The sequence below is a fragment of the Chelonus insularis genome, unplaced genomic scaffold (assembly GCF_013357705.1).
Source record: "Chelonus insularis isolate UGA/USDA-ARS -01 unplaced genomic scaffold, ASM1335770v1 contig_369_pilon, whole genome shotgun sequence".
Classification (NCBI taxonomy): Eukaryota; Metazoa; Arthropoda; class Insecta; order Hymenoptera; family Braconidae; genus Chelonus; species Chelonus insularis.
In genome coordinates, this window is record NW_023276529.1 from 168,442 (window position 1) to 184,930 (window position 16,489).

General features: G+C 25.2%; 3 protein-coding genes across 7 annotated transcripts in view; all 3 read left to right on the plus strand.

Moving 5' to 3' along the window:
• Rbp6 (RNA-binding protein 6) overlaps window positions 1-11,606 on the plus strand; it is a 178,148-nt gene extending 166,542 nt beyond the window's left edge. For all 4 annotated transcript variants that reach the window (XM_035083758.1, XM_035083756.1, XM_035083759.1 and 1 more), the window contains one exon: window positions 258-11,606. The gene's annotated coding sequence lies outside the window, so the exon portion shown is untranslated. The remainder of the gene's footprint in view (window positions 1-257) is intronic.
• A 511-nt stretch (window positions 11,607-12,117) lies between these two features.
• Window positions 12,118-16,489, plus strand: part of LOC118067151 (phosphatase and actin regulator 2) — an 83,037-nt gene continuing 78,665 nt past the window's right edge. Inside the window, exons 1-2 of one of the 2 annotated variants that reach the window (XM_035083747.1) lie at window positions 12,118-12,340; window positions 14,506-14,577. In XM_035083747.1, the coding sequence (XP_034939638.1) occupies window positions 12,223-12,340; window positions 14,506-14,577 (190 nt within the window). In that variant the 5' untranslated portion in view covers window positions 12,118-12,222. Of the gene's footprint in view, window positions 12,341-14,208; window positions 14,329-14,505; window positions 14,578-16,489 lie in introns of those variants that run through there. The other variant, XM_035083748.1, reaches the window with a different exon arrangement.
• On the plus strand, window positions 12,945-14,035 carry ntc (nutcracker). Its single transcript, XM_066388605.1, is given in 4 exon segments — window positions 12,945-13,272; window positions 13,443-13,629; window positions 13,631-13,701; window positions 13,824-14,035. Coding segments are annotated over 4 exon segments (570 nt in total). The 5' UTR covers window positions 12,945-13,135; the 3' UTR covers window positions 13,999-14,035.

The following is a 16,489-nucleotide window of genomic DNA, read 5'->3' on the forward strand; positions in this document are numbered from 1 at the left end:
CTTTATTTTTTATTAAAAATATTAGCTTCTCTTTTAATTACTGGAATTTATTCTATTTTGACATTGACATCACTTTGATGTCAATTTATTCAGCAATAAATTTTTAATTAGAAACAAATATTTGTTATATCGTTAGTAAAATTATAAAATAATACAAAACAAATATTAAAAGAAATGAGAAGTAAACAATAATGTAACATAATATTTTTATGTTATTTTTAACAATGTCTATATGATTTATTCTGACTTCTTTTTAGGATGGACGAGAGGGCCGAGCGTCTTAAGAACATTAGCAGCACAACGAGTGACGTAAACGCCTTGTAAACTTTTATGAAAGGCTTCTGGACACTGGGGAATTTTATTTAATAACAAATATATATGTCATATGTATATATACACATGCATATATATGCATATATATATTATTATAAACATATATAAATTATTTATATCTTATCGGTACATTGGTAAAAGAAAGACTGATGGTAAAAAAAAAAAAAAATTACAAGAAATGTATATAACAGATGGGTAAGAAAAAAAAAGTAAAAAATAAAGATGAGCGAAATCATTCCCGGTAGCAAGAGTTTTAACACCGGATATATCGAAAATTGCGTTCAAGCGTAACGGAGATATGGATGACAGAGCACACTAAAGATTATAAGAATAGAATCTGTAATAATACAAAAGACCAAGTCAAGTTGAGAAATAGACAAAAGAATAAAAGCGGAAAACATCAATAAACAAAGTAATTAAGAGAATAAGTTAAGAAAAATGAACCAATTTTAAACCCCAAAACAGAAAAAAATAGAGAATATTTCATCCAGAAGCAAATTATTACACATTACAATAAAACAAGAAGCATTACACATTAGAATTATTTGAAAAAAAGGCGGCACGGAGATCGGAAAAATGATAAAACATTTTTCTGCAATCAAAATAAATACAAAAGAACAATGAAAATACGCTAACGCCCATTCTCTGACATTGATAAATAATATAATAAAACAAATTAATGATTAATAATTATTAATTGCTAAAAGTTAAACAGTTAAGTCTATAATATATTATATATATATATATATAAATAAATTATATATATGATACATAATTAATAACTAATAGACAAACGTATGGCTCGTAAAAACTAAGAAACAATACCAATACACGTATGAATATTATTATTAATTATTTTCACTATTCATCATTATTATTATAATTAATATATTTGGTCATTTGATTACACTAATTTTCCAATTTTTTTAATTGACAATGTATTATCAAATGGAAATAATTATTTATTTTAAGGCATGTGCGTTTTGAGATATTTATAAAACAACTCACTAATTTGTTAGTATTCTGATGTTTATTCTTACGAATGTTTAGATAAAAATGATCATGAAATTAATTAATTAATTATGAAATTATGACGACTCTCGCGGGTGGACGAAACTTTTTAAAAGATCCTCATGTTTTTCTCTACAATTTTTTTACATCCGACAAATGATTCGATTAATATATGTCTTTCCATAGTTATTTTCTTAAACTTTAAGATACTTTATGAAAACGGACTACAAAATAATCATGAATAATTATAATCATAAGAAAGAATTAAAAGAAAATATTGTATGAAAAGATATTAGAGATGGTTTTCATGTTTTAAGTATTGATATTCTGCGTGATAAAATACTGATAATTATTCATTAATAATAATAAAAATAAAAACAACAAAAATAAATAATATTTATAATGATAATGATAATAATAACAATAATAATAAATCAATCATTATAACAGTAAAAATAATAATAATAATGTGAAATAAATAAGCTTATAAGTGATTAGGCAAATTGAAATCTTGTGTCTTCCTGTTTAATTGAACAACAAGTTTTTGTTTTATACGAAAATTCATGAGATAGAAATAGATAAAACGGAATATTTTTCTGTTTTCTAGTAACACTAATAAAGCTCTAAATAATCTTTATAAAAAAATTTAAAAAAAAAACAATCAAAAAGTTTTTTTGAAAAATTCAAAATATCAAATCTTTAATTTCAATTTTAAAAATTAAATGTGTTTATAATCTAATACTTTATCGTTACTGTTGTTGGATTTTCAGAAAAGATAAAAAGTGGAAAATTATAAAATGAAATTTTAAAATATCATTTTAGATACTCATGCACTCCGTCATAACAACAAAGAGAATTGTGAAAGAGGCAAATTGAGGATTGAAATTGATAAATTATCTACATAAAGCTTTATTCGTCGTTACAATTTTTTTATCGGATTCCGTTCTACGATTATTTTCTGTCATTTGAAACAATGTTCAATAATTATTTATAAAAAATCTAACAAAATTTTTAAAGGAACAGTCAAAATAATTTATGAGGAAAATAAATGCAGTTCTCTCGAGTAAGATTTTCATAAAATAAATCATTGTTATGCAGACTGTATATTCATAATTCTGTGGTTTATATCAATAATAATAAAACAATACACAAATGCAAAAAATCGTTTCCATGTAGCATAAAAATAAGAAAAAGAATAAATACAACAAAACTTTTAATAGATTGATGTTTAAAAGAAATAAAAAAACTAGAGAATAATTTTTAATGAAATAAAATAATCTTGTAATTCCAAGACTCACCTAATCACTTAACCTAATCACAATGCAAAAAAAAACCATTTTTATTATTATTATTTTTATTATTATTATTGTCGTTATTGTGATACAAATTCATTAAGTTTTGTTCACAAAACACAAAAGTGAATTTTCATTGATTAAAAAACAATTATAAACGAATATTATCAGTGTGATTATGATTGCTGCTAATAAGTTTTAAATAATGTTGAATTATCATTAAAAACAGGGTAAAATAATTATTGAGGATATGGAAGAACAATTCCAAGGAAGAGCATCATGGTGAGCCGCGATCATTTTGTGTTCGTTTTGTAACTCATTTCTGAAGAACGAGCGTGTTCGACTTATGAAATCGGTGTCAATTTAATGTAAACGTAGCAATACTCGATTAATGTCCACTGAATATACGATAAATTTATTTAAAAAATGATAGTAAATAATTAATAATAATGATAATAATAATAATGAAAATTATAGTAATAGGGAATGAAATGAAAAGTTAACGATCAACTGAATTGCTGATAATAGGTAATGAAATAAATAAAAAAAAATATCCTAAACCATACGTCTGCGAAACGAAATGATGGCGAGCTCGTTCATGTTTCAGATCAAAACAATTAGATCAACTTAAATAAAATACTAGTTTTCAAAAGATAAAAATTACTTCAACTACGTGATTAATTCAGTGTTGATGATTTTTTAATTAAAACAAAATAACGTGAATACTTTTAAAAAATTTTTAGAAATTAAAATGCATTTGAAAGTGCAATTAAAACAAGGTAACCTATTAATTATAATTAAGTTTATCAATTAATATAAAAATCACTTAATCAATCTTTTTAATAAATTAATAAGTCACACATAGGTTTTAATTATAATCTAGTAATAAAAATGGACGACTAAATTCCAAGTGATCCAAGTAAAAAAATTATGTACATCAAATTCTAATGTAAAATTCATTTATTGAAAAGTCCATTTTTCAATTAAACTCCTTTCTGTATAAAAATACTCACATGGTTTAAATAAATGAATTATTTAAACTATGGCAAAAATGCAATAAACGTAAATGAAGAATATGAATAGATAAGAATGGTAGTAAATAATTAAATTAAAACAAAATGAAACAATTAAGAAAGGTGAATGAAGCTCGCACGATTAGATAATGTTATTAAAAAATAAAAAACAACATTTTCTTGATCGGATGGGATTAATTGATAGCATATTTGATAGAAAATTTTAGTTAGATCCATTTACATAGAAAACAGAAAAACTATTCTTTATCAATCTAAATAAAATATAAAATTTTTAAAAATGATTGAATAATAATTAAAAAAAAATTATAAATGATAAATTTTAAACAAATCAGACAACAAAAATCAACACTACAAGGGTAAAACACCAGCTCAAAGAATGTAATGGAATGGGATTTATATTCTAGAATTATAAAAAAAAATTTTTCAAATTATATCCTAAATAATATTAATTACAATAAATAAGCATTTCGCGCGGCAGCCGGGACGTAATAAGAGATAAAACGTTTTTAATTCTTTCAATTTTGAATCAATAAATTATCTCAACTAACAAAGAGTTTTATTTGATAAAAAAAAATAGTCTTTTGCTGAAAGAGTTTATCAAATATTACCTAGATATAATTTTCTATGATTAAAATCTACAACTTTTAAATAATTGAACTTGACAAAAGAAGAAAGTTCTGATAATAAACAAAAATCGAGAAGATAATAAACAGTTTAGGCATACAGAAAAAAATAAACACTACAAACTAAAACATGATTGCAAACCATACGTTTATAAATATGAAATAAAAAATAAATATTCAATCTATATCAGTGTTTGGTGATGATCCATAGCAAAAAAAAATAAACAAATAATTTACATAAGTAAAGATTAAAAATTCAAGCAAATAAGCTTTGAACACCTAAGTAATAAAAATTACTGATGAAATATTAAAAGAATAAAATAGAAAAATTGTTTCACACAAATTGTATATAATTATTGATGTTTTGAACACTTATACAATACATTATTGTCATGTAATTCAATTACAAAGTAATAAGATGGGTGAGATTGGCTGTGTAGCACTGACAAGTCTCAAATTTCGATGTTCTTTTTAGTCAAAAATCTTCATAATATTAATAATTAATAAATAATAATATTAATAATGATAATAACAATAATAATAATATTATTATTAATAATTAATAGTTGATAATAAATATGAATAATAATCATTATAATATTAAATATTTAAATAACTAAAATAAAATGAGTTGCTATAAATAATGATATAAATCATCAACATGATTATAGTTTACCAAAAACAATGACGCCAATTCTTTCACAATCCTCCGATTGTAATAAATAACAATCCGCCACAATAGTGAAAACAATTGATTAAATACACTGAAAATCTATGTGCGTTATACAAACACACATGAAACTTGTTCAATGTCAAATTGCCCTACACCTACAGTGGCTCTTGGCAATTATATATTGAACATGTTTTTTGCGAGTTATTTTCGCACACTTCATAAATCTTGGATTTGCAGTATAGTCAAGTAGACCAATACCACAGTATATGTAAAAAAAATATTTCCGCCATTTTATTGTAAGTGAAAAACTTTCCTTTAATAAATTTATTCATTGTTTATTCTCTTCATTACTATTGTTGATAAAATTGCTTAATTAAATTTATTAAATTTTAATTGCTTGAAAATATATTATTTGTTTATAAAATAAAAGAATAAAAAACAGTTTTATAATTTCATTTCGTTTTATGCCACTTAATTTAAAATAATTTTTAAACTGTTTTGTTTTGTGAGTATTTAAAGGCAACGAAAGTAAAAGTATCGACAAAAAATGATGACGTTATTCTATCACGGGCATTTAAAGGGTTCCTAGGAAATTTATGAGAATTTTGTGTCGAATATTTACCGCGAATTCATCTGGGTCACTAGACAAAAAAAAAACCTCGAGTCTAGACAATAACAAAGGATAAACATTCTTTTGAAATTTTCCACGAATTTATCGAGGTCGCGAAATGAAAAAGAAACTCCGAAACAATAACAGAGGATTAAGATAATAAATCTGTCATAATGAATGTAGTATCGCTACTCGAACGTTTACATGAAAAATGTCACACATAAACGCCTATTGACAAATACTTGTTTACGTGCACACATTAATAGAGGCGTTTAAGGTCACAAATGGTGTATTTTTTGATTAACAGAAAATAATAAATCATTATTTGAATGAAAATGGTTATTTATTGGTCTAAAGCATAAGTTTACATTATCACTTACTGTAAAATGACGGAAATTTATAATGGGAAAAATAATGTTGATTTTCAAGTGTAAATGTGCTAATTAATTTTCAAATTAATTAAAAAATTCATCATGATAATTTAAATTACTTCGTGTTTTTTTTAGAGATTTTTTATCCTTCTAGCATCCAAGAGCTGTCGCGCAGCTTCAAAGTAACAATTAAAGTTACTATTTGAGATTAGGAAATGCAATAAAACTCAAGTATAAAAGAGGAAATAAATTTAAAATGATACTCATTCTGTAAATATTATTATTATTATTATTATTTATCATTATTATTTTTTCTTAAATTTTTATTATTATTATTATTATAATTATTAATAATTTTTTTTAACATTTAATTTACACGGAAAATTAATAATTTTCTTCTTGTTAAATTTTAAATATTTTTAACCATTATCATCGTGTAAATAAACGCGTACATGTTAATATGCAATTCCCGAAGCAATATAGACCATTAAAACAATAAAAATTTGATATAATATCTATATAAATAAATAGACACCAAAACAAACCATCGGGAAGCTAAAAAAATTTCGACGCTTAATAAAATGGCAAATAAAATGTAAAAAATTTTTTAACATGCATTTTAAAACAAATACAAGTGCATATAGATAAAGATAAATGGTTAAACATTAATGGAACACAAAAGAAAAATTTTAACAATTAAACAAATAAATAATTGATGCAATCATATTTTGCTTCATCATACATCAAAGTCTGGTCTTACACAATTGTCACGTATATTTAATTACAATTGCTTATAAAATGCATTAATTAGTAAAGAAAAGTAATGAATAAATAAATTAATTCAATAATAAACTAAGAAATAAGAAACAAAACATGTAAATCAATGAATATATTAGTTGTCGATCTTTCGACATACAAATAGCAAAAAAATAATGCTACGGTTCACATAATTAAATAATTAATTAATTAATTAATTTATATGGTTATTCAATATTTATGTTTCCATGGACGATTTTGAATTTTATAGTTCGCACATCGATCCTAAGGAATCAATGATTTCAGATAAAATTTAGTTTATTACGTAAATCTATTAAAAATAATTATCTCAAGATTCGATGAAAATTCAAATGTAACTCACCACTTAGATTACATCGAATCTTCAGATAGGAAATGAAAAATATTAACATTTGAAAATTTAAAACATAAAAAAATCCCCGAGTGAGAGAAAAAAAACAGCGAGAGAGTGAGAGATGTAAGAAAAGTGGTGAATTCTACTGAAGTTAGAAAAACAGATGAATAATGAATGTATGGGCGAATTTGTATGTGTGAGTACGAAAAGAGATGATAACAATAACTAAATAAAAAAAGCAAGAGAGAATAAACTATGAAATGGATCGTAGCTAGATAGGCAATTTTTGACCATTATTATTAATTATCATTATTAAACAAAAAAAAAATACAAAAAAAGTCACAAATACATCGCCATTTTAAGTGTATCTTAATTCTCATGGCACATTGATTTATTTACATCATCATTTTTTCTACTATTATCGATCTTGTGTTTTTTTTGTTGATTGTTTGCATTAAAATGTATTTAGTAATTACTTGTTTATAAAAAATTTGTCTAAAAAGAACTTTGTGATTATTCTTTGGATGAAGCTCATTTTATCAATGACTGAATTACATGGAAATTAATTTAAATAAATTGACTTGAATCGAGATGATTAATTTTTATCCGTTGTATCTATTGGGAGATTATAAGCAGAAAGTATACTCTCTCGTGGATATATCTACAATAAATAAGATTTTTGTAACTTCTTGAAGAAAATCAGTCATTGTAATACAAAATGATTTTAAATTTGAGGAACAGCGAAAAGATATCAGCAAGATAAAGTTTTTATAAAGAAGTAAAAAGTATTGATATAAAAAATATTCAAAAACAAAATTGAAATAAAATATTTATTTTGAATAATGTTAATTAATGGAATAATAATTTATTATAATTAATCGAATATTGAAAACAAAAACATTCTTAAATATCTTCAGTTCTTGTAAATGATTTAAGCAATTTTCGCATTTCTCGTTTCTTCGTAAGAAACGAGATATGTATATAATATACATTAAATTCGCATCGGCGCACATCAAACACAAGAAAAAAGAAAAACACATTTTACAGATTAATAAATGAGAAAAAGGGAAATAATTAAAATTGTTAGCATGACGATACTATTGAACATTTTATAACAAGGCAATACGACACATCTTTTCTTATAAAAAAAAAATATTATAAAATATAATAAATAAAATAAATATATACACAATTTATTCCATAAGAGAATCCTTTTCAAAATCTAGTAATGGGTTTATCGTTTTATATTATTATTCATCAACAATACACACGAAAGAATGGACACAAATATAACGTATAATAAAATACGAATAAACATGAACAGAGTATAAGAGCCCGATGGTACCGTCAGTTTATTACATTATAAAATGGCTCGTAATCACGGTTTAATTATTTATTAATCGATCGTGTGCAGGTCTAATAAGATAAGTGAAATATTATAAATGATGAATCAAGTATAAATGCCGGGTGGAATTCTACATGTTACGATGGTGTTTAACTCAATCACGCAAAAGATCTTCACTTAATATTTCACTGATAAGTTATGAAATATCAATTGAATTGTAATGATATTTTTCTACCTATAAATTGCATGTTAACAAAAGTTGTGTTATATTTTAAATGGTAATTAATTGAATGTATTTATTGGAATTTTCATCTACTAATTTTATTTCAAGTTTCATCTGAATATAAATTAATGAATATGCACGTGATTCGCTAGCATAAATTTAAATGCCATTTTATGAAAATATAATATTTGATTAATGCTATTTATCTCTGATATGTAATTAATAATATTGAGTCACTATTGACTTTTGCAAACAAAAGTTATGCAATATTATTGTAAAAATAATTATTTATTCAAATTCAATAATTAAGTCATTATAATGAAATTATTAAATAAAAATTATAATAATTATTTGTATATATGATAGAGCAATATTTCATGTGATTATTAAATTTTTATGCTAAATTTTTGTATTTATGTCGATTTAAATATTTCGGCACAGTTTATTTACATGTACACGTTAATAAAAAAAAACAATGGCTATGAGTACTATTGCATGTAAAAAAAAGTGAATACATAAAGAATGGTAATTGTTTAAACATAGAACTTTAAGGAGAAAAATAAGGTAATAAATAAATCCACAATTAACGTAAAATGAGACAGTGGTATTTGTAGTAATTCTTGAAAACGATGGGAAACAAAGGTTTAAGCAAATGACATTGATGAACAAAAGCAATAAATGTGCAAGCGTATAATAATATATTTTTTCAATGTTTATGTGAAAATTGTTATTTCAGCTTGATTGAATATTAATAAACAAAGATTCAATTTTCGATCAACAAAGAAAACTAATAAACAATTGTCATCTACATTTGAAAAAAATATTCGCTACTAATTAAAAAAAATTTTTTTCTTAATAATTAAAGAAAAAAAGTTTAAAAAAAAATTTTTACACGACGTAATTTTTTTTTTCAAATTGCAATTTAGCATAAATATATTTTTGATGATTTTAATTTCATCAAAATTATACGGTAGAAGATAGTTCCGCGTGAAATGTAAATAAAAACACAGTGAAAAGTTTAAATGAATCAAGTCAATACGGTCCACTCGGCAGAAAAATTCTTTTTGTCATCGAGCAAAAAAGTAAACAAATGAGATGAGAGCACGTAGAACAAAAATAAAAATCATTCATAAAAAAAATAGAATAGTGAAAATAAAAATTTACAGACAGAATGAAAAAGTCAATTTGTTTAAACTTTCTCGTTTTTGATAGATAGAAAAAGAAGTGAAAAAATTTATGAATAAGTGAGAGAGAGAGAGAGAGAGAGAGAGAGAAAAAGAGAATAAAAAAGAGAGAGAGAACATAGAAGTGTGAGTGTGAGAGAGTGAACTACGAAAAACATTATAAAAAAAGATGTATAATGAAAACTGAATGTGAAAATTAATAAATTAGTTGAAAAAAAAATGAATGGACGACGGTACAAGCGCGGCGAGGAAACTTGCAATATAACAAGCAATAAATAAGCCACTCTTAATTCCATGTATATTAAACAATTATGTGGATGCTTTATGAGATTTATTGATTAAAATTAAACATGCAAAAAAGATACCAATTTTACATATTCTTACTAATCGTAAAAAAAAACAATACAAATACGTCTAGTAACATATTGAATAAATAAATAATTTAAAAAAAATTACGAATAAAAAGTAATACGATTAATGTATTGAGTAAAATAATTAAAAAAAATTTAAAAAAAGCAAAAAAAAGCAAACAGAAATTAATCTATCTTCGTAAGTACGTACAGTTTCAATTTTACACTACCGATAATAATGAAAATATAGCGATAAGGATATATAAGATATATGATGATTTATAATAATTATAATGTTGTACAGAATATTTATGAAAAGGCCCGCGTTTGATGAGAGAGTCGAACGTTTCAAGAATAGAAAAATAAATTGCCTTGATAAAAAAGATTTCATCTGGCAAATATGTGTGTGCTCTTATTAAAAAGAATAAAAAAACAACACAATAACTAAGTGAAATTACGATTGATAGTTAATAATTCATGAAAAACAATCGTAATAGAAAAAAAAATAAATAAGGCACAGCGAGAAAATGTTCTTAAGTAATCGATTTTAAGAGAAACCCCAACGCAATTCTTAAATAATGTTATCAGCCATTATTTAATAGAAGAATAAAAGTAAGAAATAAATAAAAATAATATTGAGTATATTCCCTTCGCTTTTAGATGAAGGGTAACAAATAATATTGATTGCGTTAGAATGATTTTCTCGCAATCAAATAAATTGGCGATCAACTTTCTTATCAAAATGGCCTATGACTATAATGGATGTTTTGTAAGATAAAGCAAAACTATTGGTCCCGTGATTCGAAAGCGGATGTTGTGTTTAGGGCTTTAAACAAATAAAGACTCCGTGCTGAGAGCAAAAAATAAAAATTAAAGACAAGTAGAACAGAGAAAAAAAGAATAGAAGAAATTTTTTAAAGAAATTTCCCGAGCTTAAAAGCTGGTGGAAAATTCTAAAAATATGAAAAAAAGGGGCCCTAGAGTTTAAAATGATAAACATCGTATGCACGAATTAAAAAAGGGCTGATAATTTAATTAATTGTGTATGTATACAGATAAATAAATAAACAAATGAATCTTGCGATTATAAATATAAACATTGATAAAATAATAATATTAATATTAATAATGAAAACAAACAATATTGTACCCCTCTGTACATATAAATATGGAATATAATGCAATTATTATTACAATATGATTTATTATATAAATATAAATATATATATACATATATATATATAATATATGTATCTAATAAATTCATATTACGTTTATTATTGTTTTAATTATTACTAATTATGATTGCGATGACGATTATTAATTATTATCATCATTATAATATTAATATTTAAGAAAAGGTTCACAACGTGCCGTGTGTATGTGGAAATAAAATATATAATATAATGGACATTGTTCAATTCAAAAGTATTGTCTATTTCTTTTATATAATCCCATTTTGTTGTTTTATACCTTATTTCTCTGATATTATTTTTTATATAAAAAAAAATCTTTTTCAATTTTTTTTTAAGTAAAAAACATCAACACTTACCTCTGGAAACTGCAAGAAAAAAACTTTTATGTACCTTTTTCAATATCAATGTAACGAACTTTTCGGCGTCGTGCGTCATTTAATTTAAAAGGTCTTTTTAATCATAATAAATTGATAACATCAAATCTGGCTAACTTTCAACATTAATACTTTCATATTTATTAATTATTTGTTGATTAGTATTCATGTTAAAACGTTGAAGAATAAAAAATCTTAAATTTTCATTCTTACGTGTAGCTGTTTAGCTGTTATTGCGTCCAGCATCAAAAAACAAATGAATGCGTCGCAATTAAATAGAAGACAATTCAATAAAATCCAGGAGATGTCGCTAGCTGCTAGGTGTGGCCGTTGGCGTCATCTGTACAACAAAAATGGCAACTTTGGAAAGGAGCTGTCGGTTTATCGTGCCTTGAAAGTTTTGGAAAATAAAATTGGGATTCGAATGTTTGCAAGTATGAGTAAGTAGCAGGTTAACGATAGTTAACCTGTAAAATGGCCGATATCTTCGGTCCAGCAGTGAGTTCAAAAATTGTGTCAAATGAAGTGGATTGCGATGAGGAGTCAACTTGTCAAATCAAAGAAAACCAAGAACCACTGGAGAATTTAAACGGTACGTTAGACATCATGTTTGTAGTGTCCCGATTTCTTATGGCCCGAATACACGAGTGTAGAGCGCTATTATTATATGCAACAAGTGGCACAAAGCGCCCTTGCATGCCGAGCAGTGCTGAAATAAAATACTGTTGATCTTTGTCATGTTTATGAATATTTTTCAACATTATGTAAATTCTGTTCGACTAACCAGCATTTTCATGTCATTGTAAATAATACCTTGAAGAATAACTGTGAATTTGTTCATGTTCTAAAACAAATCTGTTTATTAACATATCCATAAACAAAATTCATATGTTTTTTGAGATGAATCATAAAGTAGATGTTATTAAAAAAGTCTCGAGTTATTGCACCGTTAATTGGTTTTAAATTATGGAGTAGAAGTTTCATCAGTTGATAATAAATTAATTATTTTGCATCAACTATGCATTAATATTAAAACATTATGCGAATAAATATCTTTATACGTATGATATGTCAAAAGTTCAAAAATGCAAAAAAAAATTTTTGCAGAGTTATTACCAACAGATAAAGCTAATGGTTAATGGGTAAGATAGGGACTCATGTATTCAGTTGTCAGCACTGAAATCATTTGCACAGTAACGGAGCACTTGTTCGATAATCATCACAACAATCATAGTTATTAACAAATTTTAAGTGTTTACATAGTTTAAATTATTTATTTGTATGAATGACAATACAAATTTAGTCCACTGTTATGTTTCACAATTAATATTTGTTTTCAATTGTTAACATGAACATAATCTACATGCATGTCGTGTAAAAAGTAATAATGTCGACTTTTCCATCAATTTTGGAAAACATTCTTACGTCAAAAGATAAACATGTCACTCACCATGATTACCTTATTGCTTTGAGTATGATCATTATGAAAGAAAATGGTTATGATATCCAAAAAGCTCATAATAGGTAAGTAAATGTTCAATTAGTAGTAAATGTCATTCAATACTAAACAAATAAAAACATTTAAACATCCTTTAAAGACACTAATAATAATCATAGCTTTAGAAAAAACACATCCTTCAACACTTGTTTTTTGGTAAAGCATTTATGAACATAATTTTTTGTTTTATTTTTAGAGGTGACTTCGCAGAGTTGGATCCAAGTCAATGGATTATTGATGGTGCTTATCAAATAAAGTTTAAACATCTCAATACACCAGAATTAAACTGCATATTAGATGCCATTCTTGTCGGCGATGTTATGATATTAAATTTGACATCAGAAGACGAATCAATCAAAACAAGAAGTCTAGCAGTGGAAACCCTTAGAATATATCAATGTGTATGCCAGTAATTTTGATTGTCGTTTTATGAATTTGAAAAAATTTACTTGCAAGTAATTATAATTGAAACTTATTTTTGAAAATCATTTTTTTTGTATTTATCTGTTATTTTAATTTTAATTATGAATGTATGTAATATTCAAAGCTGTGATATACATAAGTAATATTTATGCAGGTTCAGAAATTTATTAACAACACCAATCAGAGATGAAGTGTTGAATAAACTAGGGGTAATGAATCCTAGTCTTTTGGGACTTCCAAATGAATTAAAATTGAAAATCATTAGCTTCTTACCAGCTAAAGACCAACGAAACCTTCGAAGATGTTGCAAAACATTCTACAATTTATAATATATATTTTGATACATTTGACATCATTGACTGATTGTTTTATAGCTGTTAACTAATCAATTGAGTGCCTGGGAACATATTGTTCATAATTGAACTGATAAATTCGAATATCTAATAGACTATGAAATCTCATTTGATTCGATTCAATTCCATGTAATATGAGATTACATATAATTACATTAAATAAGGACTTGATAAATGCAATAAAATATTTTTTGAATATTTTATTTGGTAATTTTTTTTTATCGAAATTCACTCAACTTCAGAGTTTTATAAGAAACGATATAATTTAATTTGAAAAAATGCTTCTAGTGAAGTATCTTTTAGAAGGTAATATTTTTATTGTAAAAATTATTTTGTACTAAAAATAGTATTAGTTTTTTTTGGAAATAAAGAAAATGAATCTCAATAAAATTCAAAAAATCATAGTCATTCAATATTTTCAGTTTTTTAATTAATCAATCAAGTTTCATTTCATTTTATTCATTTTTTTGACTTAATTTTCAGTTGATGATGCAAAAGATGAAACACCTGCAGAAAAGGATGAACTTGCAGAACTCACATGTGAAAAGGAAATTGGTAAGTAATGTTAAATCAATATTTACTTCCTTCTCTGGAACTAATTAGGAAATTGATCAAATACACACCTTCAGTTGGATAATGACATCAACGGTCATACGAATTAGACATGAAATTTATGCATAAATTCTATTTTAACCCGAAAATTGGGTAAGATCTACTACTAAAGTAAATTGTTTATTCTTGTCCATGACCTGTACAAAGTCACTCAGGTCACGAGGGTGAATATACTCGACCTTGCGGTGGGTTTGTGGTCTTTAAAGAGGAGTTTATGAAAATTTACATCATTTTCCTTATAATTATCAACATGAAAGAGATTTTTTAGACTAATAGGAACACGTTAAGTATATGTAAAAAAATCAGTCCGTTTTTGTCTGGAAGGTTAACATATATATCTCCATATACTCTGTATGTGCTGTCAGGATTTTAATATAAATTAAATAAGTGACTTTCTCCTTAATATTTATATCAGTTTTAAATTTTCTTATCTTTTAATGTTTTTTATCACTCTTTACAACTGAGTTGTTGAAAAATGTTTTTATTTTCAATATGTTTTTTTTTTATATTCAAATTTATTATAAAGATAAAAAAGTTAATGAATAAATTTACACTTGTTAGTAATAAATAAATCATTACATTTTGTTCACAAACTTTTAGGCAGTCTAAAAAATAAATGAAAAAACTTTATATATATATTTTAAACTTGAAATATCCTCTCATTAATCTAGTTTATTGAAGAATGTAGTTATGATAAATATTTCAAGTTTTCATATCATTTTATCACGTGACTTACTTTCAAGTGCATTAAATTTAATTAAAATATTTCTTGCACTTGAAGAAAATTTTAATAATGTACAACCCAATAATTAACATAGAATATTAGAATATTTCATTATCATGCAACCATAAAAAAGATTTATTTCACACTTAGAAAATATTTTAAAACAAGTTTGAATTTTTATTAGATGCATTAACAGTGAAAAATAGGAAATGAAGGTCAGTTCTAAGAGATGTTATGAAAAGTATTTAAAGCTCGGTAAAGAAGTATTTCAGGTCTTGGAAAAGCTTTGTTGGTTCAGGTTTACATTCGCTCAAAACATGAGAGCTAGGAGAAGGCACAATGAAGCATGTCTCTCTAAAACTAAGCTTGCGCTGTTCCATTTTATCATCTTCTCTCTCTTGCTCCTACAGACTTATCCCTGAACTGGGGGTAAAAGCAACCCTCTCTGTTCACTTGGTATCCCACCCTGCGCTACTCGGCTTTTCTTCTCCGGGTTTTGGTCCCCGGTTTCTCTCATCCCAGTGCGCGCATCGTACTCGTTCAACGAAGGTCTTTTGCGCGAATAAATAGCCATTTGAACCAGGGAAAATAATTAATCTGTGTTTTCATTCTCAGTGCCGTCCAGTAAATTGTTTGTCAAATCAAGTACATGAAACTTTTATTTACACAGTAGTTACATGAAGAGTCTTAAGCTTGTTGAGCAAAACCGCGTGCCTCCTAATAAGGAATTTCTGCTTCAAAAGCTAGTACGTGTGGAACTCACTGAAATATTAATCACAAATTCTGTGGTCAAGCTTTGTTTAAAAAAAATATTTTTAAAAAGTGTGCTATGATTATAAACAACTATAGAGTTTTTTTATTTTTTCTTGAACAATTGTGACATAACTCTTTGGATACCACTGCCTTCATACTGCAGTTGTTGAAATCATCAACTAAACCAGTTGCAATTTTTGTTATAAACTAAAATAAAACAAGTATTCTTTGTAAATTGTCAACAATCATTTCACTGTTGTAAGGTTTTTATATCAAATTTTTATTTGATATTATCACAATATAGCAGGAGTTTTTGCTGACTTATTTGACACTCAAGAAAAACATTTCACTATTTATTTTTGCTGCATGCTACCACTG